Source organism: Lemur catta, chromosome 4 (assembly GCF_020740605.2).
Source record: "Lemur catta isolate mLemCat1 chromosome 4, mLemCat1.pri, whole genome shotgun sequence".
Classification (NCBI taxonomy): Eukaryota; Metazoa; Chordata; class Mammalia; order Primates; family Lemuridae; genus Lemur; species Lemur catta.
This window is the reverse complement of record NC_059131.1, coordinates 95,904,619-95,931,410: the sequence shown is the minus strand read 5'-3', so window position 1 is coordinate 95,931,410 and position 26,792 is coordinate 95,904,619. Positions and strand designations below refer to the sequence as shown.

Sequence of the window (26,792 nt, the reverse complement as noted above, 5' to 3'; positions counted from 1 at the left end):
TGATGGAGAAACTAAGAGGGAAACCAGACCAGGGGGAAGATGAGAATGCTTGAAAACTAAAGACAGTGGGTACAGTAAATTACTAAATTGGTGGCCTACAATGAACCACAGCGCCTGGTTATCTATATCCTTATATGATTCTCTCCCACATAGACTCTGAGCTTAGCCAAATGACTTGCTTTGGCCAATATATTAGCGAACACTGGCAAGCAGAGGCATGATAAGCACTTGCACATGGGAACTTGCCTTCTTGGAACACTACCACTTGGAAGCCGGCTGCCACGCTGTAATGAAGCTTGAGCTACACTCTCAAATGATGTGAGGTCAAACAGAGAGAGACCATGAAGAAAAAGAGGCCATGTTAGATATCCTGGCCCCAGCAGAGGCTCCCAAATGAATGCAACTGCCATAGTGACCTCAGCCCATACCTAAGGAAACAGGAAAACTGCCCAGCTGGGCCCAGTCAACCCACAGAATCAGGGGAAATAATAAACTATTGTCATTTTAAGCCACTACATTTTGGGGTAGTTTGTAAAGCAGCAATAGATACCGTCAAAATAGGATATGTATTTGAGAAATTCAAGAAGGTGAGACTAAAAATTTTTATAAAACTAGGAACATGTACATACATATCAGGGGTGGACCCACAAAAACTCTATAAATACAGCGACTAAAATAAACATGTAAAAAGAAAAACTAAACATGCTGAAAATGACGGAGTTGAGCCATATGAGGAATAAAGAGAAAATTTAAAACTAGAAACATAGTCATTCTGCTGTAAGAGAATACAAAGGAAGATGTTTTTCCACCTACTTCATCACTTTCATCTACTTCAATTCCACCATCTTTGTCATCATCCATTTGTTTATGTATTGTTTGAAGAGCTTCCAGACTAAATCTATCTTCTTCTGTAAAGCATGGTGGACTCAGTGACATGCAGGGATCTGAAATAGAACGAAGGGCAATTACTAACTTGCTATACCAAAACACAGGCTTTAGTTAGAGAATATAACTTTAAAAAAAAACCAACACAATTAAACGTCAGACTAAGTCAAAACTAAGAGGCTTTAAAATGTCTAGCAGAGCATTCTTCACAAGTACAATATATGAACACAACTGACTAAAAATAAACAACCCAACTTAATTAGTACTAGCCAACCACAACCAGAGTCATACTAGTACTAACTTCGGGTTGCCTAAAATCTCCTACATCTTTAACCATTTCTTATCCAACCTGTTGTATTTACTAATCATTCTCCCCCAAAAAAGACGATCTCCCCTCATTTAAAAAAAACTAAAAAGCACACAATACAAGGTGCTATTTTTGTACAATCCAGTTTAACTAAAATATAAGTCCTAGGAAAGTATCACCGAAAAAAGCAAAGGAAATGTAGAATATTCACATGATCCTTTTTTTCATTTTTCTATTTAAGTTAATCAAAGAGTCTACTTATATGACTTTTAAAAAAAAAAAATAACTTCTTAGGTTCAACAACAACCAAAAAAAAAAAAGACTGATTTTTTTTTTAATCTTGTTCTTGTTTTCCTCAATACACATTTATTGGTCAAACCTCTTCCTGTGAAATATGTGAATCCTCATAGCTTGTCAAAAACTAACATGTTAGAGAGCATGTTTATGGCTCAAAATCAGACTCATGAAAATTACCTCCTGTTGACATAACTAGTAAACAACCTACATATTAATATCAAAATGGATAAGTACTGCCAAAGCTTCACTCACACCCAATCTGGCTGACTGATGGACTGAAAAATTCCAGGAACTTCTATTTTATTAGGTCACTAAAATGATATCCTTTTAAAATGTCATCAGAGCCACATGTATTTCTAGAAACAGTATGGCCTTAAAGTTTAATGTGGTTAGCATAAGACAGGGGTTAGTCAAAGTTTGGTTATACTAGATTTTTAACTATTGATGAAATATCATTCTGGTCCTATCATTAATTATCATCAGTTAACTGAGGACAAATCACTTTTTATTGTGTTACCTCATCTCTAAAACAAAGCAAGCAGACTACATGTTTACTAAGGTCTATCGCTGCTAAGAGTACCTAACAATATCTAATTCTGTGCTTAGAAAAAAGGATCAGAAGAAGGGAAGCTAGTACTTGAGACTCAAAGATAATTTTATTTTCTAAAAAATAATTCAGATCTATATTATCTACATGTTACAGTTGTAGCCAAAAAAAATTTTGGTGATTTAACAATTTTAATAGTTTTAATTCAGAATCTAATTTTAATTTCTTTAGAGAAGAAGGCAAAAGAGAAGAAGAAACTATAAAAGGGGGAAACAGAATTATTAATAAGTTATATATGACATATGAATATGTATACACACAAATACTTAAAATGCTGACCAAGAATTGCTAAAAATCTAAGAACTTACAGGTATAATGGTCAATTATGATCCCTAATTCACAAAACAACCATAACCCTGCTATGCCTACAAGTTCAAATTTATTTGCAATTATTTTGTTAGATGCAAAGTAAAAGATCAGCTCTCACGTATCTAAACAATGTGCAGTGTGAAGAAGACCTGTATACAATGTATAGTTGCCTCCAGCAGACCTATTTTTTAAAAATATTTCATTTTGCTAAGAACCATACAAAGTGAATGTGTTCACCTCAACTGGTATATAAAAGGTCAGCATCACTCGCCCTGATTAAATAGGCTTTGTTCTCAAACTCGCTAAGTGGAGTCAATAGTGTAGGCTGTACAAACCTTAGACAGCATTAGGAGAAAATTAGAAGTAACATATGCCCTGAAAAAATTCATATAAAAATAAAACTGGTAATTATTTACTTAAATGAATATATTTCATAAACATTAACTCATCTAATAAAACATACTATTAAGGTCTACCTCAAGATGTAACTTCTCCATGAAGTCTTTCATAAATACTATCTGCCAATGTTCACTTCCTTAACTCCATTCCATCCATTCAATAAATACCTATCGAGCACCTGCCATGTGCCAGGTACTGGAAATAACCATAGTGAACGAAACAGTCAAAACTCCTCATGAAACTTACATTCTAGTGGGGGCTATGAACATAACAAGATAAATAAGTAAAAGGTATAGGCATGTTAGTAGTGGTAAATATTAAGGAGAAAAACAGAGTAAAGAGCAAATATGAAATATCAAGAATTTGAAATTTGATTATACCTTTATTTTCAAAGCATTCTAAGTCCTCACTTAATGCTAATCTTTATTAATCTCTAATTGCTTTCTGTGTCATTTTTCCACACAACTAAGATTATGAACAGGGCAGGGACCACGTTCTTCCACTTCTCACATGTTCATAATAAGCAGGACATAGTTGAGCATATTTTAAGCCTCTGATAAATTCTGTTACTTCACAGGTTAACTAAATCACAGACTTCTAGGCTTCTATACTGTGCAAGGCAATGACAGGTACTTGGAAATAAAGAGATAATAGAGTATCCTGTACTCAAAACAGCTCACAGTCTAATAGACATGTAGACTCCTACAATGTATTACATTAGGTAAAGTTGGAGCATTTTAAATGACCTGTAGTTGATAACTCAAGAAGGGAGAAAAGTATGCCTTGAAAGATGCTGACTCATCATATGTTCAGTGACAAGAAAAGAACATGAAACATTCAGAGAAGTGCAAGTGGGTTAACATGTCTGGAGTACAGAGAACATATGGAAAAGGGATAGGAGATCAGGTAGAAGATTGGTAAGAGGCCAGATCTCTAAAAGCTCGGATTTCCATATTAAGGAATTTGGATTTTTATCCTAAAAACTTTGGGAAGTCATTAAGGGATTTCAAGGAGGGGACTAACACAATCCCATTCATTATAGAAAGATCACTCTGGTGACAGTGGAACAGGATGGAGGCAAGACTGAGAAGCACAGCTGTGGGCAAGTGCTACAGCAATCTTGGCAGCACTCAAAAGCCCATGCCTCCAAGGAACAGAGAAGGTAGATAATGAGACTGCTCTAGGGTTTGGTGTTCTGCCAAGTTGGAGCAGCAGAAGGAAAGACAGGAGTTGAAGTTATGACAAGAGTGATCCATTTCTCCCCATGAAATTTTAATTCCTTTAAAGTACAATGACTTAAGTTTTACAAATATAATTTAGAATAGTTGTGGATTCTGACCTCTATTATCTGTTCTAATGTCTTATTTCATTTCTTTCTCAGTTCTTTCCCATCTAGGTTGATTCAGGAGAGGTGATCATTTTAACTCAAATTAGCTGGCCCAAATTTCTTCTAAAATATACAATCTGTTATAAAAGCTCTGTGCCTATAATTAATCTGGTATAACGGTTTCAAAGAAAACTGCTAAACTACCAAAATTGTTCTTCTTTGCCAGTATTTCATAGACATCTACCTTAGCTACTCAAAATGTGCCAGTGCACATCATGTACTCCATTCCTCAAACATTTTTCTCATTCAAACTGACTTCGCTCGTTCAGTTAAACATAATACGGAGTGCCTATCATGTGTCAGGCCCTGTGCTTGATGCTGGGGACCCAATGCAACAACTAAGACAAATTTCCTCCCCTCAGTGCCCTCACCTTGTGTTAAATGCAACACAGTGTGATACATCTTTTTATCATTATATGCTGACCATTCTTTTCTTTTCTCTGGATTGACAGCAGCACTTCGCACGGAGGAAAAAGGTAATCACCTACAACAGAATGAGCCCTAACAGAAGTCAGCATCACCATTACTAAATTCCTCCTTGTTTTCCTGTATTCAGAGCCAAACACTCAGTTTTATTCTGCAGAAATAAAGTTAAATGAATTAAAATAATTTCATCTAATAAGAAATATCTACTATATTCTAGAAACCAATTCTATTTTATATACATAACTTATTCCCTGCAACCCGTGTGGGGCAGATATTATCTCCATTTTTCAGATGTGGATATGAGACTCATGAGTACCTTGCTTAAAATCATGCCCCTAGAATTGACAGTTGTCATTCTAACCAAGTCTTCAAAACTCCAAATCCATGCTCAAGTGTCAGTATAATGAACATAAATGAGTCAGTGTCACCAGTGTCAAGAGAAAAATATCATTTTCACAGATATTGCCAGGTCCTGGCTGAGGAGCTCAGAACACCAAGAAGCATGAATGTGCCCCACGGAAGGAGATCACTGAACACTTCTGGAATAACAGTCACAATCTAGAATACACACCTATACCCTCTACTTTACTTTCCTTTTAATAATGTATCTCCACTTCTGTTCACACTCCCTTTGAACAAACCATTATGTTAAGTATATTACACTGTATCATAACTGCAAACTTGACTGTGAGCATGCACTGCATTGACTTTTTCTTCTCAGTATCTACCAAAATGACTGACATATTTGTTGAATGGTTTAAATACACATAAATATTAGAAGCCAAATAAATTAACTCCTAAATCCAAGTCATTTATCTAGCAAATATCTAAATGCCAGACTCTAGGTTAGAAGCCAGGCATACAAAAGGTAAAAACAAATAAATAAAGTTAAATATGGCAGATGCAATCACAGGCTATATGTAATAGACATATAAGAGAGTAGTCATGTCTACATGCATAGCAAGAAAGGCTTCAAGAAGGAAGTGACATTTATATTGATTCTTTAAAGATGAGCAAGTGTTCTCTAGGAAGACACGTATGGGCAAGAGCATAAACTGCTAACAGTTATTACACTATAAAATGATAATAACTATCAATTACAGAGTGTGTATTATATATCACATAAAATATATTTATATATATAATGAAGTATTATATATTTCACTTTGCCTATAAAGTAGGCATTATTCCCACTTAGATAATTAAGAGAAAAGACAGTATCAGTGAAGGCCAGAGTACGGTAGGATATACGGATTATTCTAAAGTGACAATAAAGGAGAAAAGAATATTAGTAAGTTAATGAAAGCCCCAACTTGCCGCTTCCTCTGCCTGCAAAGTTCTCTCAAATATACCCATGGTTGGTTAACTCCTTTTATTCCAACTCAAATGTTCCTCCTCAAAGGCCATTTTATTTCCCTATCTAAAATAGCCTTCCCTTTGACTCTGTCTACTTGTTTAATTTTTCTTCACAGCACTTTATCACAGTGCACTATATTATATTTTTTTAGGAGAAGGAAAGAGAAGTTTATTACTTTTCTGGCAAAGGAGGAAAATGGTAGACTCTCATCTCAAAAATTCCAAATTTCCTAAACATAAGCAGAAATACAGAGCTTTTAAACGGAAGACACTCAGTTCTAGACTACTGTGTTAATGATTCTAATCATCCCATTTACTAATATTTGCTTACTGTCTAACTCCACCACGACAATGCAACCATGAGATCACAGGCTTTGTTCTGATTATTTCTCTTTCCCTATGCCTAGAACAGTGTCTGGCACATAGTAAGTGCTCAAAACATATTTGTTTACTGAATTGCCCCATTGGTTTTCCAATATAAATGTCTCGAAGAGAAAAGCTTTTCAAGAAATTACTTGGCTGATTAGAAAACTAAGATGTAGAAATTAACAATAAAATTCCTAACCTCTTCATGACATTGGAGTTATATCTAAGTATTTAGTAGAAATCTAGTAACATTACTCTTCTGCTTCAACTATTCAATAGTCACCTAGAGCCTAAAGTCTATTATCAAATATCATTGTTTAAACACGAACTGAACAAAATATACAACATGCTACATAAAAATAACTAAAGGTAACTTTAAAATATTTACGAAAGTCCTCAAAAACTTCATGAAGTCAAGGACTAGGCCTGTTTTATTGATTACTATACATTAATATTATTATTATATATATTGTTATACATCTTACTATATTTATACATTATTACACTTAAAAAATAATTTGCCTGACTTTTACATGTAAGCAATTGCATTTTTAGTAGCCTTATGAAAGAGAAACTAGATTTTAGTAATTATGGTTTGAAAAGGGGAAAACAAGAACAAACACATAGAAATGAGAGGAGCCCTGGAAGCCATAATAGTACAGACTGTCTAGCAGACTAGTTCTCCACTAAGAGTGCTATGGCCTCCTCCCTTCTCCCTCCCAACTGCTGCAGGAGATCACTGGGATTGGGGTGGGGGGCAGTAATAATATTGAGTAACTACAATGCACAAGCCAGTCCCACACAACAAACAATTGTCCTCTGCTATGCCAGTAGGAAAAAGAAAACACTAGTAAACGATGGGTGGAGTAGCAGTAAGAGGTGAATCTGCAAAGATACCTTGGGGCTATCAGTCAGTGAAGCACAGTGAACATCAATAAGAGGAATCTAAAAGAAGCCACTGATGGTTTTGAAGCAGAACTGTGACATGATGAAAGATGTAATAGAAAAAAAAAGTAATTACAACTTATATTTTATACAGTGCTTTCAAGTTTAAAAATGCTTTACTATATAGTCAGTTTTATTTTTTTAAATAAACCTTGTCTTTTAGAGCAGTTTTAGGTTCACATCAAAATTGAGCAGAAGGTACAGAGATCTCCCATATACTCCCCTCCCCCACACATGCGCAGCCTCCGCTACTATCAACATCCCCCAACAGAGTGGTACATCTCTTACAACTGATGAACCTACACTGACACACCATTATCACCCAGAGTCCACAGTTTACATTAAGGTTAACTCTTGGTATTGTACATTTTATGGGTGTAGACAGATATATATCACATGTATCCACCATTATAATATCATACAAAGTAGCTTCACTGCCCCCAAAATCCTTTGTACTCTGCCTATTAATTCCTTGCTCCCTTCTAACCTCTGGTAACTGCTGGTATTTTTACCATCTGGATAGTTTTGCCTTTTCCAGAATATCGTATTGTTGAAACTATATAGTATGTGGCCTTTTCAGTTTGGTTTCTTTCACTTAGTAATGTGCATTTAAATTTTTTCTGTGTCTTCTCATGAATTGATAGCTCATTTCTTTCTAATGCTAAGCAATATTTCATTGTCTGGATGTACCACAGTTTACTGATCCATTCACCTTCTGAAGGACATCTTGGTTGCTTCCAAGTCTTAGCAATTACAAATAAAGCTGCTGTAAACATGCACGTGCAGGTTTTCATGTGTATGTAATTTTCCAACTCCTTTGCATCAACAGCAAGCAGTGCAATTGCAGGACTGTATGGTAGAATAGTATTATAAGAAACCACCAAACTGTCTTCCAAAGTGGTCCTATCATTTTGCTTTGCCACCAGCAATGAATGAGAGTTCCTATTGTTCCACATCCTTGCCAGTGGTGTTGTCAGTGCTCTGGATTTTGGCCATTCTAATAGGGGTACAGTGTATCTCACTGTTTTAATTTGCATTTCCCTGATGACATATGATGGAGAACATCTTTTCATATACTTATTTGCCATCTGTATGTCTCCTTTGGTAAGATGTGTCACTTTCATTTCAATCTAGAGTATATGTTTTCCATCAAAGAATGCCTATAACAATAGTCTAGGCAGGAAATACAAAATATAAACTACAGAAATGGCAGTGGGAATAGAAAGAAAAGGTTATACTGAAGTGACAACTGAAAGTCGTGTGAGAATGGAGACAAATATGACTGACATTTCAGGCCTAAAAGTTGTCTAGGTAAAACAAAGGTACATTTGTCTTCTATTTGGCCGGGCCAGTCCAAACAACACAGAGTTACAAAATGCATCAAATGTGATTCCATCAAACCTTCACTGGAAGAATAAGTATGTCATATTTTATACTTCGTCATCCCAGTCAACTGATATATGTAGGGAATACAGTTCAGAAACCTAAGAAAATAAGAGCTTAAGAAAAAAATGAAGATGAAAAAAGGAAATGAAGTCTTTAGAGCTAGTGTCCCTCCTATAATACCTTTTAAATAATCAAATTTCATGCAGAAAAGAACTAAGAAGGGGAGCCAGGTGACCCTTAATCACAAACCAATGACTGTGGCCCACTAACAGCATATAACATCATATGCTGCCAAGAACTTGGCTTACCATACTGGCAACTATTTATGAATCTCATGATTTGGATTTTCTTAAGTACTACCACTGAGAGAAATTTTTAAAATAAATATTGTTTGTATTTAGTACTTCTACTAATAGTTCAGGCATTTATCAAATCAAATACTTCAATATGAATATTTTTAGGGTAAATTTTCTCTAAAATCTTTGGGGACAATTCTTTGGTGTAATTTTCAATATACCAAAGACCTGATACAAACTCAAAAGGAGAGTGAATAACGTCTTCCTTCTCTTCTGATAGCCCCTCTAGAAAAGAGTCTATCTTACACTCCCAAGTATTCCCTTACATTTCCAGTATCTAGCACACCACAAACACGTAGCACATAATAGGACTGACAGACATTTCTCCAAAAAAGTGTAATAAATAAATAATACAGGCTGCTGCATAATTTTTTAAAGAAAAATGAGTTTCAACCTATTATATATCATATTACCTGGTACATGATAGGCATTCAAAATATGCTAACATTTATGGAGAACATACTACATGCCAGAACAACAAATGAGAAAGGGCAAGTCGTAACTGGATAGGTATACACAAGGCTATACCAGGATGCTATAAAAATGCATGCTACACCAGGACAGGTATACATAATTCTATAACCAGGAGGCTATAAAAATGCAGGCAGAGGACTCTAGAATCTCTAATGTCTACTCAGCCTTTTGAAAAGTGCAACAATTAAAGGAGACAAATCTTACCAACAGAGGGCTGAGAAACCACTACAGATGTTCCCTAATTATGGGTTAAGTATTATTCTGAATAGAAAATAAAGGGCCCTTGCTGAAAACCCCTTCTGACTGATGACTGCCTCTTGGAGCTCTGAATCTCTGTAGTCATTAACCTTGCATAAAAAGTACCTATTAATTTACCTGGACCCTAGAAAAAAGAAAGAAATGTCCCGATTGTTAGCTAAAAATTCTCCTTAAAAAATTGCTAACATCATCTATACTTTCCAAATGTTTTAAACAGATTATCTTACACAAGTTCAGGTCCTTAGGTCCCTTCCCACTTTCTAGGAACATTTTAAAATTTATCATCTTCTGATTACTTCACTCCCACTTATTCCCCCATTTACCCCACCTACCACCACCAAGCAACTTAAGTTCCTGCTAATCTTCTCAGAGCCTCTCTGAAGGTAGCAGACAGACTGTAATTCCTCTGCCTCAAAACTATCTTTATAGGCAATTCATTTACCAACACACTCCTCTATCTACACTTATATTCACAGTTAATAATATGTTCCTTCAGTGTAAGTAAGTAAATGAGTAGGTTTATTTATATGCCTATATTTATTCATATCCCTTGACAGCTACCTAATTTTTTCTATCTTTTTTTGTACTATAAGCTCCTAGAACACAATAATACATTTGTCTATAACACTGTAATATCTATCATATGTTGGAAAATACTGTTGACAAGGTGCAAAAAAAGAAAATAAACAGGTGCATGCATACAGTTACTGACTCCTGGTTTCCCAAGATGCTACTGAAAATTTAATGAAAAATGTTTTACATAAAAGAGGATTTGAGCACACATACACACGCAGAATCCCAGAAGCAATTCCCAACTTCTCTCCAAAGATCAGAAAAATTTCATTGATATACACAACTGAAAGCAACATAACCAAAATAATTGAGAACCAGGATTCCAAGCAGAACTGGCTTTTTTGAGACTGTATCTCATGCCAATAACATTTTGATTAACACTGTTATGTGCACAGAGTAGTGAAAGAGCTTTGCTTATTTTTATTTGCGTTGTTTTGGAGGAGAGAATATGATCATTCAAAGCTGTCACAACACTGTAAATGTACTTAGTGCCACTGAACTGTACGCTTAAAAATAGTTAAAATGGTCAATGTCATGTTACGTGTATTTTACCACAATAAAAAGAGAAAGCTACAGCCAAACACAGGCTACAGTGAACAAAGATCATTAATACTATCCTACCTGTATCAACACTAGGGAAATAAAGAGAACAAGAGAACGCTGTTGTTATTGCCAGGCGCTGATCCAAGAGCAATATACTATTTGTTTTACTTCTCTCTCAGTGTAAGAACTTAACAACAATCATAAGTATCACAATTTTACAGATGAGAAAGGTTGAACAGTCCATAGAGAAACAAAGAACTTTCAATTCATTCTCACCCTGCCACTTACTGTGTAACTTCAGGAAAGTTATTTAACCACGTTGCCTTAACTTCCTCATCTGAAGAATGGGAAGAATTGCAACCTTGCAAGGCTATTGTTATAATTAAATGAGATATATAATATCTAACAGTGTGTGACACATATTTGGAACTCAATAAACAACACTCTATAGATATCTATTAATATCACTTAGAAAGAAAAGTAAGGTGCCTATAGCTAACAAATGGCATAGTAGGAATTCAATGGTAAGTCTCCTGAAATCTAGTCTATTATCTTAACAGTTATCAAAAATTATTATTTTTTAAAAATTAGACTTAACTCTAAATATCTTTTGGCTGATTCCAAAATAAATATACTCTAAAATACAAAGAAAGAAGATAAAGGGAGAATAGAGCATTTATTGTTTATTATATAAAACACTAATTAAGTGCTTTACTTGATTACCTAATTCAAATGCTGTCAACAACCCTGTCATGTTGATATCAAACTGCTACTTCTCATGATGAATAAACCAGGCTACTTATCGGTAAAGTAATTTGCACAAGATTAAACAGCTAGTGATTGTCTTGCTGAAATTTGACCTAGGTCTGTCCAAATCCAAAGAACTTTATTTTTTCCTATATCCTACAACCTGTCAAAAGGAAAATATTTCCTAGTTTTAAAACGTCCAAAAAGAATATCCTGAAAACAAATTCCAAAACAGGAATTCTAAAAGCAGGTTCACTAAAAGTATCACTTGTTAGAAGTATATAACATCTAAAGCACTATTTTGAAAAAGAAAATGCTTACTTGGATATAAGTTTTGCTTACTGGATTTTTTGTTTGTTTGAACAATTAGTTTTAAGTTCTAAATGTTTCTAAGTGAAAACAAATTCGCATTTCCAACTTGGAAGCAGAGTCCATTACCCCATCAATTTGGTCTCAGCAACAAAAATGAGTAATTTCCCTTTCAAGTACTATTCCATAATAATAAAAGATTTACAAAGCTATACTACAATTATAATGCAAGAGGGGAGAGCCAAACATAAGTGCAATGTGCTTGTGGCACAGCAGGGAAATAAGGGCACAACCAGAAACTTGATGTTCAGTGATATTTGTAAATCAAGCATTTTCTAAGTTGGGAATTGCTTATACAATGTATAAAGAAACAGGCAACCAATCCCTTTTCTCATGAAAAAAAAAACTTCGAAAAACTGCCAGCCACTGTTTTTGTTTTGTTTTGTTTGAGGAAGAGGAAGTCTCATAAAACCCTTCCATATTAAAGTTTTGCAAATTTAGCTTCCAACACACAGAGCTCTCATGTAAGGTACAGTTACAAAGTTTATTGAAGTCTTTATTGATAATTAAAACATCAAAGCAGAAAACATAGTCACATAATCATGTCTCTGAATTTTAGACAATATCTTCCTAGTTTTTAAAATAGCCTCTTAAAGACATCCAAAAGTAGGGGAGAGAAATTGGAAATGTCAGTACTTGTTAGCAGCCTGCAAAAAGCCTTCATGCAAAAAGCTGACTCTGGCAAAGCATCTGTTTAATGGTCTATGAGGGAATTGACACCTAACTCTTAAGATCATTAACTTCATTCTCCAATACAAACTTTTCTACCTATCCTATTTCACCTGATTTTTTACACCATATAATTCTAACATCTATTTCTGCTTTAAAATAAGTAGGTAGAAGTGAAAGGAGTTCACAGATAGAGTGAGTTACTAGAGATTCCTTACATGTAGCAAACATTGTTTCTAATCAGTATATAAACTAAAATACCTCCTAGAGTAATTTCTTTTCTCTGAAAGTGTTTACTTCAACTCTTCCATAGTAATGATTCACTCTCTCTTTCTCTCTCTCTCTCTCTCAACACCAGGTTTTATTGAAGATAACACTAAAAATACTGTAACTATGTAACCAATATATTAAAATATATGCATACAAATTAATATTGCCTTTCCTATTCAAAGCATTCTCCTTATAAATGTATACATACTTGCTTCAACAACTCAGCCACTGTCCAAAATTCATGACATTCATGAATTACCCAAAAAAATTACTCCAAAGCACCTGTAATGTTTTTTACATATTCTTAATAATAGCTGAATTTCTTCCACTTACGAGGGACTTAAACTTTGGAAACTGCTCAGGCAATCAATCTGCAGAATATTAATTCTGATCCAAATGGTGTATCAGGTTCTAGTAAAGAAAAAAGTATTCTCATATGGTCCATAAACTATAAAATAAATTCCAATTCATTACCCCACAAACTTACTTTTATTTTCTATTTTTTTGGAATATATCCTTAACACATTAAACTTTTTAAAAATTATGATCTAAAAAATAACTGCATGATAATGTAAGTTTCCAGAATAACAGTATTAAAGATGTAAAACTTGCCTGAAAATATATATAAAGTCAACTGAACCAGCTAACAATTAAACACATGGACAATATAATTTAAGATACAGTAATCTCTTTAATTTCATACATTTAATATATAGAAATTTAATATATGCCCATGAATTTGGCTGATTTCTATTTTCCTAGCTTAATTACATTAGAAAATTTTCTCTTTTTATATGAAACGATCAACAAAACATAACCAAACCACAGACTACACTAAAGTACCAAGCATATCAGTCGACAGCAACTCCATTCTTCAAATTGCTCAGGCCAGAAACTCTGAAGTCATTCTTGACTATTCTTCTCACACACATCCCATCCAACATCAGAAAATCTGTTGGCTCTATCTTCAAAATATTATCCAGACTCTGCCCTATTCAAAGCTACCATCACCTCTTATACTGATTATTGTCCCTCAACCTTGGATGTCCTCTCTCCCCTCCTTTCAGAGCTTAATCCATGGCCACTCCTAATCACTCCCCTGGAAACATCCTCATTCCCTTTTTCTTATTTCATCATATTGGTTTAGCAAAGCCATAACGCTGGTTAAATCTATTAGGTCATTAAATATGAAATGTCCGATTTTGAATCAAAAGTGTAGAAATATCTCAAATAAAAAGCAGTACAATTAATCAAAGTATTTGGCTAAACTATCAACACAGTGTTGCTATTTTAATGGTACTTGTTTATGCCAGCAGCAAAGAAGCCGGGAGAGCGAGTGGCGATGAAATCGCCAAAGCCATTTTCCACAGCTTGTTGAGAAATGAATACTTTCCTTGCAAGAAGTGCTACAAAGCATGGAAGAAGTGGTAGTCAGTTGGTACAAGGTCCAGTGAATATAATGGATGACAGTTTCCAAGTCCAGCTACTATTGTTTGAGCAACATTGTTTGTGTGACATGTTCTTGAGCATTGTCTTGCAAGAGGATGAGCCTGTCTCTATTAACCAATCTTGGCTGTTCAATCACAAGCATTGTCATCATTTCATCCATTTGGTTGCAGGAGATATCCACTGTAATCCATTGACCAGGTTTCATAAAACCATAGTGGATAATACCAGCGGTGGACCACCAAACAGACACCATTAGCTTTTTTGGATGAATATTTAGTTTTGGACCGTGTTTCTGTATTTCATCTTTATCCAACTATTGTGCTGAATGCTTGCTATTGTGAGAAAAGAAACCTTTTTACATCACACGTAACAATATGGTGTAGAAATGGTTGGCCTTTATGCCGTGACAGCAAAGAAAGGCAAGCTTCAAGACGATTTCTCTTCTGACGCTCGCTTAATTCATGCAGTACCCATCTATCCAGCTTCTTTACACTGCCAATTTGTTTCAAATAGTCCAATATTATTGAAATAGTAACGTCAAACCTTGCCACTAATTCACATGTAGGTTGAGATGGATTCGCTTCTACTACAGCTTTCAGCTCATCATTATCCACCTTGGTCTCAGGTCGCCCATGTGGCTCATTTTCAAGATTAAAATCATCAGAAAAGAACTTCTCAAACCATCGACATACTGTGCATTCATTGGCCACGTCCTTCTCAAATCACTTCGTTGATTTACACTGCATTGTTTCCACGATGAAACTCATATTCAAAAATAACATGAATTTTTGACTTATCCATGGTTTCACAAAAATTGCTGTAGAAAAAAATTTGAAAGATAATCACAAGCCAAAACATGCATTTGAAAGACTGAGGATGTACCTTCACAATAAAAATAAAACAAGAAATGTCAAAGTGAAATGTCAGAGATATCAACTGTCAAATTTAGTACTTATGGAAATTGGACATTTCATACTCAATAACCTCATAATTCTTCACCAACTCTGTACCTACATCCATGCCTCTAAATACGGCTAATCATGATGCTTTAAATTAATAATCAGAGACCTTGACTGCATCCTAATGCTGCCAGGTAAGTATACTAAAACTCCCTGGTCCGTTCACTCTCCCACTCTATTTCACACTTTCTTGATCCTCAACCTCACATGCCTTCTCCCCATCCTGACAGTGATGACTTTGCTTCCTATATTTCACTGAAAGAAAAAAAATTTGAATGAAGCTATCTGAAATGAACTTCCATTAACTCCCATGACCCATCAAAACACCACCCAGGGTCTACACCTTCAAATTGTGTCTCTGGCCTATTGCCACAAATTATCCAAGTTTCTGTATAATATCAATCCCTACACTTGTGAACTAAATCACATCCCACTTAGTCCCTCAAGAGCAGCACTCCAGGAATTCATCCTTGACATTTTGCTCTCAAGGAATTGTTGCCATTACCATATAAACATGCTGTTTGTTTCTACCATCCTTAAAAAAATAAAAAAGGTAAAACATTCTCAGCCCCATCCCACTACTGTTCCATTTCTTTGCTCCCCCTTGCAGAAAATCTTGAAAACATTCTTAACCAATCATCTCCAATTTTTCTCCTCCCTTTCTCTCTTAAAATCCACTCTAGTCAAGCTTCTGCTCTCACCACTCCACCAAAACTGTCCTGGCCAAAATCACCAGTAACCTCTACATTATTAAATCCAACGGATAATTTCATTTCTCATGTTACTGTGCGTATCAGTAAGCACTTTCCACAGCTGATTATTTTCTTCTTTAGTTTCTGGGACAACACAATATCCTTTTCTCCTCCTCACTGACTGCTCCTTCTCAGTCTCCTCATAAAAACAGCCTGAGGAAACTTTTGGGGATGATCGTTATGTTTATTATCTCGACTACAGCGATGGTTTCATGGGTATGTGCACATATTAACACTTAGCAAATTGTATACTTTAAGTATGAACCATTTATTGGATGTCAATTATACTTCAAAAAATATTTAAAAAAAAAAAAAACCCCTGTCAGCCTGCACATACCATTCTTACTACCCAAGATTGCTCAAAGATCATGAAAACAGGATTATTAAAGTTGTTTTTAGACCCTAAGATGAAAAAAATTCTGACCACTGAGAACAGTTGGTTCCTTCTCATCCAATTCTCTCAACTTGGCTCTACCATTTTCAATTAAACAATTATTTTCCTAACAAAAGAGAGAATCAGATGGGTGGTGTAGAGTTTGATATTCTTTTTGTCATCTATTATCATTATGGTATCAGAAATAACCTGCTACCTTCCTTGTGTTTTCTCCAAGCATAACATCTGAAAATACCTTTTATTATTCTTAGCACTCTTTGCGAGCCTCAGCTGAATCTGGCCTTTAGTATTATATTATGAGGCTAGCTATCAGACATCTCTGGCACTTTCTTATTTACTACCAGTTATGTATCCTATTTTATATCTTTTTATAATTTTATATCCCATCTCAATTAACATCTACCAGTATCAGGTATTTCAATGAATACAATTAAGAAATAGGTAAGTAAGTAAAATAGTACTTGAAGCATAACAGGAAGAAAAATTAGTTCATTAAAATATTTTACAAAAATCAAGCACATTTATATGTATATGTCTACACAAAATTGTTGAGCTAGTGAGACTTCATGGAAATCAAATGCCAAAGGAGCCTCTCTGGTAACAACTCCAAGCATTTAACAGAATTCACCAGCAATAAAGAGACTCAGAAGGACATAGGTTAGATAGTGTCAGATTTGTGTTTTGTAAAAAATATTCACACAGTTGCAGAGTGTGGATTTAAGCACAACAGACTAGAGGCAGGGAGACAAGTTATTTTATTATCTCAAGCAATGAGAGGCTGTGCTAACAAGGAGAGATAAAAAAAAAAAAATTTCCAAGGTAAATTTTACTAATTCCTGGAACTCTCACTAGTTCTACTATAATATGCAGCCTCCATAATATGCCTCGAAGTAGAAAAAGACCCTATTTATTATCACGTACAAAGATGACTTTGCATTTTGTAATTCTAGAGAAAGTTTAGGTATTTAAACTAAATTTCTGAATGATTACATACTAAAAACTAAATTCATACTACCATAAACTTTTATTTTTGGCCCCATTAACAACAGACTGTTCTTATAATCCAAGAAAACTCCACCTACCACATGACATGACTGGAGCACTGCAACAGCTCCCTTCCAGCTCAGGATATAAAGAAAGGACAAGATGCAAGGTGGCATCAAACAGGTAGAAACTGGCCTAGGAAGATATGTTGTCAAAAAGACTGACAATTACTGCATTCTTCCTGCCTGTAGAACTCAATCAGAAATTTCTAAGCAATGATTTCAAATTACCTGGAATGAGATAAAAGAAGTCATTCATAAAACAGTGCTGATCATTTTTAAGTAATATTAGCTTTGCTTCCTGAACTGCTGTTATTGTGTAGGTCCTACACTGAAAAGTCTTATTTCCATTATGACCACAATCCGGGCATAAATTTAGCTTCCATAAAGAGAAACAGCTTTGTCAATAAAAGATGTGACTTCTCTCCTAAATGTAGTAATACTCTTCACAGTTAAGATTAAAGTTCTTTGTATATTAGAAATCTGAAGATGATCATAAGACTAGGTCAGTCTTTTAAACACAAACATGTAGCTCAATTTCTTTTTTTATCATAAAATTGTATTTAATTATAAATAAAATTATGTATTTTTTAAATTTCAGAATCTTAGGAAATCGATCAACACTTATGTGCACATTAGCTCTATTTCTGATAGGGAAGGAAAATAAGCAAGAACATCTGTATGTCATCTAATTATTAAAAGCTCAGATCCAGTTCCCTGCTCTCCACCTGTCTACCACTCCCCACAGAGACAACCTTACCACTTCTCTCAAAGTCTTCCTGTAATATGGTCTCCCTATCTCTTACACCACCCCACTACAAATGTATTCCCCTTTATGGCACAATGTATCTCTTTAGAATATGAATCTGATCACATCATCCCTTCTGTTGAAATCCTTCAATATCTCCCATTCCCCCAAAGGATAAAGGCCAGTCTCTACAGCATGACTACAAGGCACATTCTTCACCACTGATTCACCCCACTATAAAGCTGTCCTGACCTTCCTAACAGTTAGATGTTTCCTATTCTCCACGCTTACAGTATCTTATGCATAACTATTAATACTATAGTTGCAAGTAACTGTTTACCTATCAACCCTCCACCTCCACTAAATAGTCTCTCAAAAGCATAATCAGAATTTCACAGCAAAGGCCACCAACTCTGGAGTCAGACCTAAGCTCAAATCTCAATTCTACTATTTATTAAGGATGTAATCTTCAGCAAATCTCTTAACATCTTTGGATCATAGCTTGCTCAGCAGCAAAATTAGCATAAAATAATCACTCTCATGGGTTCCTATGAATAATTTTAAATAAGAAAGAAGAATAAACAGTTCTAGAAAACCTGTAAAATTAATGTAGCTAACAACATCTATAAAACCCAAAAAACAACATTTCCTAACATAAAGAACTAACCCTTCTCTATGGCAGGCACAAGTTACACCTTTGTAATGAGGATATATATAATACATTTTTTAAAAGAAAATGTTTTGATTTTCACAGGAAAATGTCACAAGCTTATATAACCAACATTAAAGCTGTCCTTCAACTTTAAGTCAATAAAAGTATAATTAAATACATATGTTCACTGAATTCTCATAGAAATTAGTATTTAAGCAGAAAGAACACAGCCTCAGTTCCTACAAAATTTTTATTCAAAATATTGACAAATTTAACATTTGGTGGTGTTACCTCCAAAAAATTAAAAGTGTGATCAAAATGACTTAAATAAAATATTTAAAAACTTATAGAAAATATGCTAAGCATATTTTCTACAAAGCTGCACAGACAAAAATGTTTGGGATATTAAAATTGCCTCAGCAAACCCAGGCTCTTCCTTTTGACATGTCCCTAAAGTGTCTCATCATTTCTCAGGCAGCCAACCTCCTGGGAGAGAAAGGGAAGGAAAGAAGAAATTCTTAAATGAGACTGGACAACAGAACTGGGGATAAGGATTAGCAATTGAAATACGTGCTGTGCCTTACAGAGGGGCACAGGTAAAGGAGATAATGCTGGAGGGAAGGAGAGGGCTGCAGTCTAGGATTTCCTCTTCCTGTTCTTGGTTGGTAAACTACAGCGATGAGAGAAAGATGTCCCCTCTGGGAAATAAGAAACCACAAACACTGTGCATAATATATTGAACCTTCAAAACTCAAATAATAACAAGCCTTTCCATTAGCAGTATTAGCTTTAAGAATTTGAAGGAAACATTAGTTTTCCAGAGTATATTTAGAGAAAATAACAAATTAAGTAAAAAAAATTGGATTTCAAGGAACTACCTCTAACAAACACAATTAGTTTGAAAGTTTTCATGCCAATTATAAATTAAGATTATACTAAAATTATATTGAAATAATGGTTTTTAAAGTAAAATTTCAACCAAATTTCTAGTACAAAGTTATACAGCTACCACACAGGACCTTACTTCTTACTGTATTAAATGAATTTTAATCCCTGAAAAGTATAACAAGGCTTCTTTGTCTAGATTCTGAGGGGGAAAAATTCAATAACTACTTTGAAAACAGTTTTAATTACTTGTAACTTAAGAAACTAAAGTCTTAAAATTCCTTTTTCCCCCTAATGCCACGTATACTTTTCTACTAAACTCTTGGGAATAATACATTAACTATGCACCTGAAGAAGTCAAAGCTTCTCTCACTCACTTAGCATTTCATTCGAAGGAAGGCAAAACAGGAAAAGCCCACTGATTTGTTGTACCGTCAGCTCAGTACACTAACTAGTTATAGATAACCTTGGGCATTTCTCCAGCTGCTGTGGCCTCTATTTCCTATAAACCAGCGGTCCCCAACCTTTTTGGCACCGGGGACTGTTTTCATGAAAGACAATTTTTCCACAGACTGAGGAGAGGGGTGAATGGTTTGGGGATGATTCAAATGCATTACATTTATTGTGCACTTTATTTCTATTATCATTACATTGTAATACATAATAAAATAATTATACAGCTCACCATAATGCAGAATCAGTGGGAGCCCTGAGCTTGTCTTCCTGCAACTAGATGGTCCCATCTGGGGCTGATGGGAGACAGTGACTGATGTGACAGGAGGCAGAGCTCAGGCAGGGATTCGAGAGATGGGGAGCAGCTGTAAATACAGATGAAGCTTCACTTGCTCACCCACGGCTCACCTCCTGCTGTGAGGTCTGGTTCCTAACTTTTAAACCTTTCACTTATATGGTTTATGGTTTATAAAGCACTTCTCAGTTTGTCCTCATGAACACTATGTGAAATAATTGTTTTACAAATGCAGAACCTGAGGCCCAGAAAGTAGGAGACATACCCAAGCAAGTAACTGGCATCACAGGAAGATGTTACTTTTAACTTGTATTCTTCAAAGAACTAAAAATTAAATCATGTGGGAATTTTTCCCACAAAGAAAGTTCCCAACCCAGACAGTTTCATTCATGAGTTCTATCAATAATCAGTGGAAAAGGAATTCCACTCTTAGATAAACTCTTCCAGAAATTACAAAGAAGAGACTTCATTATAAGGGTAGCAAAATAATTATACCAAAACCGAGAAAATAGTACTAGAAATGAAAACTATAAAGCCAGCCTCACTCGTGAACATAATAAAAATCTGAAAGTATTAGTAAATTAAATTCAACCACAAAAAAGGATAATAACACATGACAAGGTTGAATTCATTTTAGGAATGGATGATTGCCTAAACTTTATAAAATCAATCAATATAATTCACATTAACAGGTAGAAAACTCATTTAAATCATGAGAATAGATGCAGAACAATACTCCATAATATTAAACCCTAAAGTGAAAACAACCCAAATGGCCTTCAATGAGTAAATAGTTAAACAAGTACCACCATATAATGAAATATTATTCAGCAATAAAAAGGAACAAATTATTGATACACTCAACAATTTGAATGGATCTTAAGGGTATTATGCTGAGTGAAAAGGGCTAATATCAGAAAGTTGCATAATCTAGAATTCCACTTATATAACAGTCTCAAAATTACAAAAGTAAAAAAGTCAAGAACAGGGATTCAGCAATAGGGTGTGACTGTAAAAGCGGAATACAAGGGAATTCCCTTGTAAGGACAGAGCAGTTCTGTGTCTTGAATATGGTAGTGGTTATATGAACCTATATATTGAATTATACACAAAGACATACCAAAATTTAAAAATTAATGCATGCAAAAACGGGCAAAACTTAAGTAAAGTATAGTCTACTTACTCATATTATGCTAATATTAAATTCCTCTGGTTTTGATAATGTGCTATATTTATGTAAGATGTCACCTCTGGAAAAAACTTCCAAGTTTTAAGACCTCTCTGTAAAATTTTTACAACTTCTTGTAAGCCTATAATTAGTTCAAAATAAAAGCATTTTTTTAAAACAGCAATCCAGGAGAGAAGAGGAACTGAAATTTTCATGTACGGATCACAGAGTGAAAGGAATAGTTTAGAATTTGCTCCCAGGATGCCTGCTCCTTATTCTATACACCCTGTATAATTCACTTCTATTCAATGTGAACAGGACTATGAATACAATGGGATATCAGTGCCTGATTATGTTACATTACATTACAGGGAAGAAAGGATTTTTACAAATGTAATTCAGAGCCCTAATTGGTTGACTCTGAGTTTACTTCAAAAGGGAATTTATCCTGTACTGGCATGACCTTATTCAGTGAGCTTTTAAAAGAGGTCAAAGAGATGAAAAGTGTGAGAGCAATTTATCTGCTGGCCTAGAAGGAGCAAACTGCTGTGTTATGGAGACAGTTGTATGGCACATGTTCCTAGGCTCTTGCTAGGAAGAACAACTGGCCAAAAATTATCAAGAAATTGAAGATCTCAGGACTACAACCACAAGTAACTGAATTATGATAACAATCTGAATGGTCCTGGAAGAGTCCACACTCCAGATAAGAACATAGCCCAACCATCACCTTGATTTCATCCCTGTGAGACTGAGTAGAGAACCCAGATAAACTATGCCCAGACTCATCACTAACAGAAACTCTGAAATAAACATACACTGTTTCAAGATGCTGAGTCTGTGGTATTTATTATGCAGCAACAGAAAACTAATACACTGAATTTGATTATTATTCTTTAAACTTGCTTACAAAGAAAATGACTTTCAGATAATAGATAAGCCAAAAATAGATCCATGTACTTTTTCAAACTAATTTAAAATTTGTCTAAACCTTAGGCCTTCATGTTGTAGCTTTCATGAGACCAAATTATCCAAAGAATTTCCATGGTTTGGCATTGCAACTCCAGTTGGCTCTCATAAATGACAGAGTAAGATAAAGACTTAAAACTGATGCCACTTAGTTATGGCCAAATTCAACAACATTTAAAAAAAACAACTGTTTTCTACATTTCTCATCTCTAGTGGATTTTCAAAACCCAACTTAAGGCCAAACTCTTTCCTCTCCCTAGCCATACTAAGAAATTTCAGGAAAAGGAATGGAATATTTGCAAGTTCATATTTCTTGAAATGCAAAGAAACCTCAAAAGGTTATAAATCCATGATGCTTGTTATCCCAAAGACTGGGAACTGGCAATCCCATTTTAAAAATAAAAACATGAATATTTTTAAAAAGCAAAGTGGCGGGATCAAAAACAAAGTACCTAGGAATAAATATAACAATGTGCAAAACCTCTAGGGAAAAACAATATTAAACTTTATGAGAGCATTAAAGTAGACTTAAACAAATACATATACTAATTTTTAAACTGGAAAACTGAATAAGGATGTCATCTGTCTCCAAATCAATTTAATAGAATCAATGAAGCTCCAGTCCAATTTCCAATAGAATACTATAGCCTTGTAGGATAGCTTGAAGTCTGGTAAACTGAAATTAGGAGGCATCAATTTACCAGACTTCAAGCTATCCTACAAGGCTATAGCTATAGTAACTAAAACAGCATGGTACTCGCACAAGAACAGAGACACAGACGAATGGAACAGGACTGAGAATCCAGATATAAAACCATCCTCATATAGCCATCTGATCTTTGACAAAACAGACAAAAACATACACTGGGGAAAAGAATTCCTATTCAATAAATGGTGCTGGGAAAATTTGATGGCCACATGTAAAAGACTGAAACAGGATCTGCATTTCTCACCTCTCACAAAAATCAACTCATGGTGGATAACAGACTTAAACCTAAGCCACAAAACTATAAGAATTCTAGAAGAAAATATTGGAAAAACTCTTATAGACATCAGCCTAGGCAAAGAATTTATGAAGAAGACCCTAAAAGCAATCACAGCAATAATAAAAATAAATAAATGGGACCTGATCAAGCTAAAAAGCTTCTGCACAGTCAAGGAAACTATCACGAGAGCAAACGGACAACCTACAGAATGGGAGAAAATATTTGCATGCTATACATCCAGTAAAAGGCTAATAACCAGACTTTATATAGAACTCAGGAAAATCAGCAAGAAGAAAAAAAAAAAATCAAACAACCCCATTAAAAAGTGGCCAAAGGACATGAACAGAAACTTTCAAAAGAAGATAAACTAATGGCCCAGAAACATATGAAAAAATGCTCATTATCTGTAATCATCAGGGAAATGTAAATCAAAACCACAATGAGATATCACTTAATTCCAGTGAGAATGGCTTTTATCAAAAAGTCCCTAAACAACAAATGTTGGCCTGGATGCTGAGAGATAGGAACACTCATACACTGCTGGTGGGACTGCAAACTAGCACAATCTCTATGGAAAGTAGTATGGACATATCTCAAAGAACTAAAAGCAGAATTACCACTTGATCCAGCAATCACACTACTGGGTATCTACCCAAAGGAAAAAAAGATATTCTATAAAAAAAGACATCTGCACTCGACTGTTTACAGCAGCACAATTCACAATTGCAAAGATGTGAAAACAACCCAAGTGTCCATCAATACATGAGTGGATTAATAAATGTGGTGTATGTATACCACGGAGTACCACTCAGCCATAAAAAAAAAAAGGAACTACCTATTGTATTATCCTGGATGGAGCTGGAGCCCATTCTTTGAAGTGAAGTATCGTAAGAATGGAAAAACAAGCACCCCATGTACTTACCATTAAATTGTTACTAACTGATCGACACTAATGTACACATATGGAAAGTAATATTCATAGGGTATAGGGCAGGTGGGAGGGGGAGGAAAAGATGGGTAAATCCTCACCTAATGGAAACCATGAGTGGTGTCTGGGGGATGGGCATCTTTGTTGGGCAGTGCAAAGGCAATTTATGTAACCAAAGCATTTGTACCCCTATAATACTCTGAAATAAATAAATAAATATGAGTAAAACCCTTAGATAAAAGGCAATATTAAATAAAATGATCTTTGCTGCTAAAAAAAAAAAATCTTCAATAGGTTTTTATCCCCAGAGCTTAACAAGCTGATTGCAAAACTTACATGAATATGCAAAGCGCAGAGAACAACCAATCTTGAAAAAGAACAAAGAAAACTTGCTATACTAAATATTAAGACTTATAAAATGACAGTAACTTAAAAATATCGTGAGTATTGTCAAAGCAACAGAAAAATAGATCAGTGGCAAAAATAAAGAGCCCAGAAACAGACCCACACACATACAGACACTTGCTATATGACAGAACTAGCATTACAGATTAGTGGGGAAAATCCAAACTTGTTAAATAAACAGTGCCGAAATTGACTGAACATCTACATGGAAGAAAAAAAAAATGGAAATCAGACCTGACTCACAAAACACACAAAATCAATTCCTAGTAAATAAAAACTTAAATTTGACTAGGCTAAACTAAAGATAATATAGGATAGTATATCAGAGAAGGGAAAGATTTCTTAAATAAGACACGAAAGGAATTAACCATAAAGGAAAAATCCAGTTATTAATTATCTTACAATACTAACATTAAGAACTTCTGTCCATTAAGACACCATAAAGTATATAAAAAGACAAGGCACAAATTTGGAAAAGATGTTGCAATTGTAACCAAAGGTAGAAATATAAAGAATTCAAAAAAAGAAAAAAACAACTGTAAGAAAAAAGTAGACCAATCCAACAGGAAAACGGACAGAACACTTAAATAGACAGTCTCCAAAAGAGGAAATCTAGATAACCAGTAGTATGAAATGACATTCAACTTCAAAAGTAATGAATGAACTACAAATTAAACTCATCAGAAGATAACATTACATACCTACCAAAAAAAAAATAAAAAATAAAAAAAAGAATGTTTAATACCAACGTTGGTGATGCTGGAAAATTAAATGGATACATCCCCTTTGGCATATAATTTGGCATTTTAAGTAAAGTTTGTACCATCTGACGCAGCAACCTCCTTGGTTACATAACCTTGAGAAATTAACAAAGATGTGCAATAAAGGGATATTCCCAGAAGCACTGTTCATAAAAAGCCAAAACTAGAAACAAACAAAATGTTCATCAGAAAAACGATAAACTTTGGAGTAATCAAAATTGGAACACTGCAATAAGACGAATGAACTACAAATCACACATTTTTCTTGAGCAAAAAACACCACACAATGATCCTATTAATATACAGTCCAAAAAAAGAAACAAAATCAAATAATATTATGTAGGTAAACATACACAAGTGGTCAAAGTAAAAAGGAAATGAAATTATCATCACAGAAGTTATGATACCTCTGGCAGCAGGAGAGGTTGTAATTAAGAAGAGGGAACGTGGGGGAGGGAGTTTCTAGGGGTGTTGATGAAGTTCTATTTCTTGACCTGATGATGTTTTTAAGTGGTTCCCTTTATTATTCATTAGACTACATAAATGTTCTAATGTTCTTTTCTGTATTTTGTATTTTATATGTGACTCCAAAAATGCTTCATCTTAAAACATAATATAGGTATATATTTCATGAATAAAACTTAATGGATATTTGTATTAAAAGAGCTGCCCATCACAAACTGGGTGTTACCTGTCCCACAAATTCATAAAGATGGACATGCATGGCAGCACTCCATTATCAAAGGCAAGTAGTATAAGCAAGAGCAAGAGCAAGATCAATTAGGCCCTGAAGGTACAAGTAAGTTATATGAAGATGTGGCCCAAATGCACATGGTCCCCTCATACTATATTATCTTCTTTCTCACGGAGAAGAAACATTGGGCTAGGTTTACAGATGACTCTGCACAGCATGCACACACCACCCCAATATGAACAGCTGCAGCACTGACTGCCTTTTGGGGACATTCCTTAAAGATAGTGATGAAGGGAAATCCTCCTAGTGGGTACAACTTTGA

At 34.7% G+C, this 26,792-nt stretch overlaps 1 protein-coding gene across 1 annotated transcript in view; it reads right to left on the bottom strand.

The window, feature by feature from the left end:
- The window catches only part of STIM2 (stromal interaction molecule 2), a 136,001-nt gene that overhangs the window by 79,315 nt on the left and 29,894 nt on the right, over positions 1-26,792 (bottom strand). Inside the window, exon 2 of the mRNA XM_045550485.1 lies at positions 814-944. Coding sequence (XP_045406441.1) covers positions 814-944 — 131 coding nt within the window. The remainder of the gene's footprint in view (positions 1-813; positions 945-26,792) is intronic.